We start from the raw sequence: 9,802 nt of genomic DNA, 5'->3' as shown, positions 1-9,802 counted from the left end.
ACGTTCTGAGTGGGTTAAGTGCATGTTCTTTCTGTAGCCAGAGGAATAAACAGAGTTGGGTTTTCAGGATCCTGTCCAAGTTTTTGGTTTTAGGACAATTTTTCCCTTTGATGCTCTCTTTCCCAGACAGACCCCAAATGACCCACTTCTATTAAAGTAGGTTCACTCCGGGGCGCCTGGGTGGCTCAGTTGGTTAAGCAACTGCCTTCGGCTCAGGTCCTGATCCTGGAGTCCCTGGATCGAGTCCCGCATCGAGTCCCGCATCGGGCTCCCTGCTCGGCAGGGAGTCTGCTTCTCCCTCTGACCCTCCCCCCTCTCATGTACTCTCTCTCATTCTCTCTCTCTCTCAAATAAATAAATAAAATCTTAAAAAAAACAAAAACAAAAACAACAACAACAAAAAAAACAAAGTAGGTTCACTCCGAAGTTGAGATAAGAGAGGGAATATGAGATAGGAACGCAGAAAGGCAGCAAATTCCAGAGACATGCAGGGGGTGATGTGTGTGTGTGAGTAGGAACAGTGGGAATGGAGAAGGAACAGAGAAGGAGGGAATGAGAGAGAGAGAGAGACAGGACAGGTGAAGTGCAGAGAGGAAATGCAGGGCTCTGAACTGGAAAAGATAGTCAACCCCTCTCTTTTATTCTAGTCTTTGGATCCCCCACCCACCCTTATGTTCTGTGGCCCTTTAATCCTCCCCCCACTCTCTCTCAGGGATTCAGGGCACTCTTCTCTGATCCCTCTGTCTGTGCACTTGCCTCTTGAGCTTGAGACCGTCCTGTGCACACCAGACCCTGACTCATTTTCCCCACATCCTCTGCTCTCCTTTCCCCCACTTTTGCTGTCTGGTGGGAGTGGGGTGAGTGGGGTGGCTTCCCAGGACACAGATCCGCAGGAGGGGCTCTCGAGCACCTTCGTATGTAGAGTTTACATTCTGAGACGGCAGATGCTTTCCTTCGAGCTCTCCCCACTCCGGGGACAGACTCAGTTGAAGGAGGGTTCAGAACTGCTGTTCCTCCTGCTCTGAGTGTGCAGTCCCCAGGTACCATGTCTGGTTTTGACCCCATTGTACACCCCACGTTTTCTCCATTTGTTTCTCATGCCCACCCAAGACTCTGGACGACCTAGAGGAGCGAGTGAAGGAGGCTGGAATTGAGATTACTTTCCGCCAGAGTTTCTTCTCAGATCCAGCCGTGCCAGTCAAAAACCTTAAGGTGTGCTGCTCGGGAGTGGGGGGCTCAGCCTGCGGAGGGACCAGGTTGGGGGAACAAAGTGGGAGGTCGGAGAGGAGAACCAGGCAGGGGCAGGTGGGTTTTTTTTTCTTTTCTTTTGTTTTTTGTCTTGTTTTTTGTATCCAGATATAATTAGCATATAACATTGTATAAGCTTAAGGTGTGCAAAGAGTTGATTTGATAAATTTTTATATATACATATCTACAATATGCAATTATATATTATATAATGTATCATACACATTATATATTATATGCAGTTATATATTGCATACAATTGATGAATAATGTTGTGTAAGCTTAGTGTTGATTTGATACATTGATACACTGCAATATGATTAACATTCGCTAACAGCTCTATTACATCACAGAATTTGATGCTGGGAGAGAGTAGCATCTCCTGGGGACGTTTATTCTCATCGTCCAGTTGGCATTTATCCACCACCCTGTGAGCAAAACCTACACTGAGCTCTCCAGGGCAGGGAATCCAAGGTGTGGAAGTGCTTGGGTGTTTCCAGGGCTCCCTCAGGAGCTCTGTTTCTCTCCGTCTGTAGCGCCAGGATGCCCGAATCATCGTGGGACTTTTCTATGAGACTGAAGCCCGGAAAGTGTTTTGTGAGGTAGAGTTGGAATCCGAAGCGGGAGGGGCCTGGGTGGGCTCTGTACCTTGGGTGTCTGATGGGGTCTCTCTGCATGTCTGCTCAGGTTGATAGCAGATGATCTGAGGTGATGATTAATAGGACGTCCCTGTCTCTTGGCTCTGACTCCATCTCTTGGCTTTTCGCACTCAGCTCTTTCTCCAGATCTCATTTTCCTACCCCCTTGTGTTTCTACAGGAACCCTTGAACCCCATCTTTCCTGACTTGCTGGGGAGGAACTTAGGAGGAGGAGGAGTTGAGCCTCTCCTACTCCCTCCAAGACTTGTAGATTCCTCTTTTCAATTTTCTGCTCTTCTCTGATTCCCAAGAGGCTGGATAGTGTCAAGGGAAATGAGACAGAAAAAGAAACAAAGTCCCCGCCCTGCTCCTTCTCTGCCTTCAGGTGTATAAGGAGCGGCTCTTCGGGAAGAAGTATGTCTGGTTCCTCATTGGGTGGTATGCTGACAACTGGTTCAAGACCTATGACCCATCCATCAACTGCACAGTGGATGAGATGACTGAGGCCGTGGAAGGCCACATCACCACCGAGATTGTCATGCTGAACCCTGCCAACACCCGCAGCATCTCCAACATGGTGAGCGTGGGGACCAAGGGCCAGCCCCTGGGCAGGTGGAGAGAGCGGAGGGTGCCTTGCGGGGGAGGGGAGCGGGATGGCATCTGCAGGCACAGGAGGGCACGTGGGGCTTGTTTGCACCGTGTGTCCTGTGGCTTCCACCTCTGCGCTGACTTCCTTGAGCAGGAACCAGAGAGAGAGATGGGAGTGGTATGTTCACGAGGCCCCTGTTGAGATGAAGGGCTGTTACCATGGCAACGAGGACTGGTTGGCAAGAAGTCAAATGAGGGAGAGGCGTTAATGATAATGTAGATGCTGTATACGCAAGCACACCTTGACACTGTGCTGTTCCTGAGCAGAAATACGTTTTATTTTCTTAGTGACTTCAGAGCCCTTTGGAGTTGCGTAATATTCACTCCTGACTGATACTCAATTAGCTTGGCTCCTGATGTTTTTTAAATGATCCTCTTTTAGAATTTTAGATGTAAAAGGGACTTTTGAAATCCGTTCATTCCAGAGAGCTGATTGGTGACAGGCCTGGGGCTGGAAGACATGTCCTCTGATCTGGGAAGGCTGGGGCAGCCCTGCAGGCAAGGGGCACGAGTGAGTGGGGTGTGAGGCCGAGGCTCCGTCTTGCTCAGGGTTCTATCTGGAGGAATATAGGAATCTTGAGCGAGCTTGTGAGGCAACCTCCATGTCTGCTTATAATCACCAGGGGTAGCCCAGGTCTGGAAGACCTATTTTGGGAAGCACGCTAGGGGCAAGTTAATGGTTGTAAAACCCCAAATATCTCATTAAAACAAAGGTGTAGTCATAATTACTTTTGTGCAGTAAACCAGGAATTTAGGGACATGGTTTCTGTGATCCTCCCAGCCAAGCTCTGATGAAGGTTTTTCATTTCCATTCTCCAGACCAGGAAACTGACTCAGAGAGGTTGAGGGACTTGGCCCAGGCCCGGTAACTGCTGAGTGGTGAAGCCAGAATTGACCCTTATTTGAGTCTAACTCCAAAGCACTCTGCCCTGTCACCCTCTGTGGAAAACTGTGAAATCCGATTAAAGAGTCTGTGGCTTTATTGGCAGATACTGTATGGCTGATGGCGGATTTTGAGCCAGGGAGGAAGAAGATTCAGGCAGTCTGTCCTAACCGTGGATTGTGTCACACGGACTCTGGACACTGTCCTAGGAAATTCCAAGGGACTTCATGTTTAAGGTATCTTGGTTGAAACATACAATGGGAAGATTCTGGAGGATCACTTCCCTGTAGAGCACCTGAGAAGTGAGTCATCCTTAGACCTGGGGAAGTAGAGGAGCTGGACCCAAAGCCAAGACGTTTATTGGCACCCTGAGCCCGGGACCTGCCCATTGTGGCTTCTACCCCATAGCAGGGGACTAGAGGAGCCCCTGGTGGGGAGCAGGGCCTTGGTTAGGGGTATGAAGTGACATCTGGGCTTTGAAGCAGAATGCGCTGGAGGGTCGTCTTTCTGGCTCTTGGTCTCTAGAGAAAGGTGGTGCCTGCCTTTGAGGTCATAGGGCTTCTAGAGACTGCAGGCCTGCTTGGTAGCTGAAATTGCCAGGTGGAAAAGCCAGGATTTTCCAGAGGGTAGAAGCAGCCTTAACAGCTGACCAGGGAATGGGTCGTACATGAATCAAGCAAGACCAGGAGAAGTAGATCAGAAGCAAGGGTTGGACCTGGGGACCCAGAGCCATGGAGATCTAGAAGAGAAGCAGAGCTGTCTACACTATCCTGGAGGGTTAGTTAGGACACAGATTATGGGGCTCTTCCCTCGGAAGTCCTGATTCGGTAGGTCTAGGGTGGGCCTTTCCAACGAGTTTCCCTAGGGATGTTGATGCTACTGGTTTTGAGGACTATTGGCTGGAGCAATATCTGGTGACAATTTTGGTTGTCACAGCTCTCATCTAAGGGGTAAGCCAGGCATGCTTCTAAACATCCTGTAATGCACAGGTCAGTCCCCCACAGCAAAGCATTCTCCTGATCCAAATGTCAGTAGAGCAGAGATCGAGAAACCCTGGTTTAGAAAAGAGCCAGGAATGGGCCAGTGGGTTGGAGTGGTTTTGGGGACACTGACAGCTCTGGGCTAGAGGGGCAGCTGGGAGGTGGCCTTACCTGGGGGTAAGATTCTATTCCAGTTCTCACAAATTGGGATAGAGGTCCCATCAGATCTCAGTACAATACAAAATCAGAAGCTGCCTCAGGATACATGGTTTAGGTCACAGTCGGGCATCGGTGTCATGTCCCTCACATAGAGACAGCCAGCAGGGCTGATAGAAAATTAGGGTCATAAAGTTGCCCTTGATTACTTTACTAATTTCTATGGGTTGTGGAATTTTTGCTCTTGTTCACTTTTCCTTGAGCTGCTTAGTAACGTTTCCACCTGAAAATTTGCAAAGGTATCTTTGTTGGCCCAAGGCGGAATGATTTTTTGGGTAAGCATGTTGGTCGAGTGACCTGGAACCTGCAGAGAGTTGAAGATCTGGGTGGGGAGAGCACCATGCAGGGCAGATGAATCCCTTTCCATCTGGATGTTTTTCTGATCTAGTGTGTACTGTGAACTGAAGATTGGATAGACTTGTGAAGGATTACTCAGGAAGTCTCAGCCTTGCAGCTGGCTGCCGAGCAGGTGCTCTTGGAGAGAGGCATGTCAGCATGCAGAAGCAATGCGAGGTGGTTAGGAAGAGTATGGGCTTTGATGCCAGGCTGCCTGGGCTTGAATCCCAGCCCTGCCATGCAGTATCACTTCCGGCAAGTTAAACTTTTCTGTGCCTGATTCTATATATATATAATATATATATTATACATATACACATACCTCAGAAAAATGGAAAAATGCCTGGAACATTGTCAGGAAATATAAATGCTAGCTATTATTATTAACACTATTCTGTGTAGGCACTGATGATCTTAATGAAACATTTCAACAGAGAATTAAGAGGACTTGGTGATTCCAAGGCTTCAGTCTCACGTACTGGGAAGTGCCAGGAAAAGTGGAGCTTCGTCTTAGATATTTTTAATTTTGGATCATCGATCATATAGCTACAAATACCTCAGAGCAGTTGGAGATACAGGACATGAAATGCTGAGCTGGACTGCAGATCTGAGTGTCAGTGACAAGATGAGGTTGAGAGACAGGGAAATTTACAAAGAGTAACACTTTATACCCAGCATTTTATATATGTTGGAGAACAAAGATTGGGGGTGGGGAGGGCTGTGGGTAGGGGCTGAATACTGGCTTTCAAACACAGGAAGGGTGTCTCTGGGGCCAGTCTCCCGAAAACCCTCCGGGGGGCTGTAGCTGAGAGCACGTGAGGATGCTCAGGGAGGTAGCCCACTGGTTGAGGAGCCCAGCGAGGAAGGCTCCGGGGGGCCCCTCCAGGCTGTTTGAGAATCGGAGGAGCTGTGAGGTCCCAGGTCCAGCCCACTGAGAGAGTCTGAGCCTGCGAGAACATCGCCTTGTAGCTCCATGTCTACTCTCTTCAGCTACTCGTCATGCAGAGTGTCCATTCCTTAGATCTTTGGTTCCAGTTCTGAGCTCGTGTCTGTTCACCCGGGGCCACTGGACCCCGCTCACCCCAGGTCCAGTCCGGCAGCTTCCAAGACAGGCACACGGCCGTCATTCCAGATTCCGCATGTCCGTCTGCTCCCTCTGACAACAGGAACACGAACCATCCATTTGATTACAAGTGTTGCAGCTGGAATCAGAAGCCGTGCCCCACACACCCACCCATGCCAGCCCTTTCCCCCCATCCTTCCCTCCACAGACATCCCAGGAGTTTGTGGAGAAACTGACCAAGAGACTCAAGAGACACCCCGAGGAGACAGGTGGTTTCCAGGAGGCACCGCTGGCCTACGATGCCATCTGGGCCTTGGCGCTGGCCCTGAACAAGACGTCCGGAGGGGGTGGCCGTTCGGGGGTGCGCCTGGAAGACTTCAACTATAACAACCAGACCATCACGGACCAAATCTACCGGGCAATGAACTCCTCGTCCTTCGAGGGTGTCTCTGTGAGTGACAGCACCTCCTCACGCTCCCCTGTCCTCCCCTGAGACAGAGCGCGCCCTCCTTCCTGCACGCACCCATTAACCTGCAGTAATCGGTCTCAGACCCCCAAACCAGAAAACCCGTGAGAGACCAGAAGGGAAAATGCTGTATTCCATTCCTTTCAACCTCTCCCTCATGTATCTCCAGATATTGATGAGTCAGATGCAAATCATAGGATTTTAAAAGAGGAGATAGTCTGAAAGATCATCTCCTATTGCTCTCAAAGTGGGGAAATTAGAGTCCAGAGGGATTTGGTGACGTGCCCAGGTCACAGCCAGAGGCCAGGTCTCTTGGGGCTCTAGCTGGGGTTGTTTCCCACTCAAATCCCATGGGTGAAGCTTTTCCAAAGAAGAATGTTTCTAAAATCTAGGGTATGGGCATCTGGGGTATGTCCTATATGCAGGCAAATGCCATAAATAGAATTCATTCAGAGGCTCAATTACATCAAACACATAAGGATCCGGAGAGTGCCTGACGCTCTCTTTTGGCTCCTGCTTTTATCACCTTGGCCGGCCCCTGCCTGTTCCCGCACTCAGGGTCACGTGGTGTTTGATGCCAGTGGCGCCCGGATGGCCTGGACGCTCATCGAGCAGCTGCAGGGTGAGCTCGGGCGCGGGGCCGGGCGGCCGGGCAGGGACTGGGCTGGGTCACCACCCGGGGAGGGACTTGGGGAGGGTGCCTCCCCGCCTCCTGCCCTTCTCTGAACTGGTTCATCCCGTGTTTACATAGTAAGAATAGTAAAGGGCGCCTGGGTGGCTCAGTTGGTTGAGCGACTGCCTTCGGCTCAGGTCATGATCCTGGAGTCCCTGGATCGAGTCCCGCATCGGGCTCCCTGCTCGGCGGGGAGTCTGCTTCTCCCTCTGACCCTCCCCCCTCTCATGTGCTCTCTCTCATTCTCTCTCAAATAAATAAATAAAATCTTTAAAAAAAAAAAAAAAAAAAAGTAAGAATAGTAAAAAGCTCAGAGAGGGTGGGATGCCCAGAGCTGGGAGGGGCAGACACAGTCTTTCTCCAGTGGCTTCCCTTGTGATTTCAAAAATTTGCTTTTGGTGGCCTGGCTTTGAGGGGCTAATGCCTTGTCAGGTGCACCCCTGTGGACTCCAGGCAAGCCGAATCTAGCAAACCTGCTATTTTGCATTTCCTTGCTATATAAGCTATCATTCCCGATTTTTGTGTCTCACGTGTAGTCTGGCTTTTCTAGATTGTATTTCCTTATACATCAGCATGCACACGTACTTGCCGAGCTTCTGCGAGTTGGACTGTCCACACACCGCTCTCAGCCTCCTCGAACGTGCAAAGTCTCCTTCTCCCAGCCCCTGCCCCACCCCGTCCGCAGATGTTCCTTGTAGCCCAGACCAGAGAGAGGGCTGTGGGTTGGCTTCTGAGGGAATAGTTCTGGAGCGGGAATTCTTAGGAATGGCTGAATTCCCCCCTCGTGGCTCTAAGAGGCAGATGCAACTTTCCAAGGAATTAAAACCCAAGCCAACAGAAGAGAAATTTCTAAAATTAAAATGAAAGCCACTGGGAAACTAGATCCTGTGATTCTGTCTGTCATGAGAGGGAGAATCAGCAGAAACGCTGAAGCTTCAGAAGCCAGAATCAAAGTGCCAGACAACGGCCGGGAGAGGCGTGAGGCTGAGGGATGTGTCTGTGGAGCCCTCCAAGGAGGCCTCAAACACACAAGATGCTCCCCGTACTTGTCCTTACGCTGCCCTGGCATCCACCTTCCATTGCCTTTCAGTCAGGTTGCAGACTCGAGAGAGCCGTGAGGTGCTCCCAGGGACCCCCAGGGGCTCAGGCACAGGCAGGGAGAGCGACTTCAGGGGAGTGGGAAGCTAGTGCTGGGGCCGGGCTCTTCACCCTCTTGTCTCCCACCCAGGGGGCAGCTATAAGAAGATCGGCTACTATGACAGCACCAAGGATGATCTCTCCTGGTCCAAGACGGACAAGTGGATTGGTAAGCAGGTCCTGTCTGTATTTTCCTTCAGTGCCTCTGAGCAACCAAGGGGAAGCATTGTGCATGTGAACGAGGGTGCGGTGGCAGGTGCCATCAGCCTGAAGTGTGCCAGGGAGATGGGCCAGGGTCTGGGTGAAGACATGGGTAGGGGAGCTGTGTATTTGTAGAGGGAGCAGTGCACTAGCAAAAATAATGCACTGCTCAGGTAATAGGATCAGAAGTGCGGGTGCACAGGGGGTAGCCATGGAAACCCCGTTTGGGTTTCCCAGATGTTCTGGTACCTTGATATATCTGAACTAGCTACTTGGAGCCTGGAGTCGCCTCGTCATCTCTCTCAGGAAACTGGTTGCTTAAATTATAGGAGAGGTTGCAAAACCTCATATGATTGTCTTCCACTCAAATGTGCTTTTTAAAGAGACAAAGTGAGCAATTATTCCTTGTGCGCTTGGTGGGCTAAACAACTGGAAATCTGAAAGATACTCAAGGTGGACAAAAGGAAGGACCTGCGGATAAATAAAGGCTTGGCATGTTAAGGATGGAGGCAGCTGCCTGCTACCCTACCCAACTGGAAGCTCCTAGCTCCCAGCACTGCTGGAGTTCTGACATGTTTTTTATAATTTGAATTTAGGACAGTATTCTCTACTGCTATAAATGCTGCATGGCCTAAATTACACTTTTCTTTTTAAAGCTAAGCAAATTGAAATTAGTTTTTTTTTTTTCCCGCTGTGAACTCGTTGACAAATTTGAGCTTCCTCTTAATAATAACTAGAAAACACCTCTGGGAATATTATCCTGCTGGGGTTAAAAATCACAGATCGGGTGTTTTTCCTGAGGTTAGGAGACCAGACTGGATACTTTGAACTCTTTAGCTTTATGAGCCTACAACTGTGTTTTGCAGCTTTTGATTTGAATTCTGAGAGACCTTATGAACTTTACCTCTCAGTCTTTTCCTTCTTTCCCTCCTATTTCCTTTGCTGCCAAAAAGACAGAAAACACAGAACAAACATTAACAGAAACAGATTGCAGCTTTGGAGATACATCTTAGCCTCTAGCTGCATTCCCTCCTCTCACTTCTGACTGCTTCCGAGACCCCGAGCTGTAGGGAGCACTCCACTGTAGCAACCCCGATTCAGGGTTCACGGCAGCGAGGGCCCCATGTCCTCAGGGCTAGAGACAGCTGTCCCTTGCTCCTTTCTCTGCCTCATCTTCATTTCCTTGTCCCCTCCCCCCCATCTCCCAGTGCCCTGCAGGAGGAGCCCCCCAGCTGACCAGACCCCCCCTCCAGTGCCCTGCAGAAGGGGCCCTCGAGCTGACCAGACCCCCCTCCAGTGCTCTGCAGGAGGGG

General features: G+C 50.2%; 1 protein-coding gene across 1 annotated transcript; it reads left to right on the top strand.

Annotated features, from left to right (window-relative positions):
• Window positions 1-21: 21 nt before the first annotated feature.
• On the top strand, window positions 22-9,785 carry LOC102743554 (gamma-aminobutyric acid type B receptor subunit 1-like; the record flags this gene model as incomplete). The annotated part of the gene is made up of 8 exons (XM_081811309.1): window positions 22-160; window positions 415-1,212; window positions 1,785-1,850; window positions 2,272-2,463; window positions 6,221-6,463; window positions 7,037-7,100; window positions 8,380-8,457; window positions 9,698-9,785. Coding segments are annotated over exons 4-8 (554 nt in total), but the record flags the coding sequence as incomplete, so codon positions are not given.
• Between the last annotated feature and the right edge of the window lie 17 nt (window positions 9,786-9,802).

The sequence above is a fragment of the Leptonychotes weddellii genome, unplaced genomic scaffold, assembly GCF_054177405.1.
Source record: "Leptonychotes weddellii isolate Sample4059 unplaced genomic scaffold, ASM5417740v2 HiC_scaffold_6944, whole genome shotgun sequence".
NCBI classification, from domain to species: domain Eukaryota; kingdom Metazoa; phylum Chordata; class Mammalia; order Carnivora; family Phocidae; genus Leptonychotes; species Leptonychotes weddellii.
This window is presented reverse-complemented; position numbering and strand designations above follow the sequence as displayed.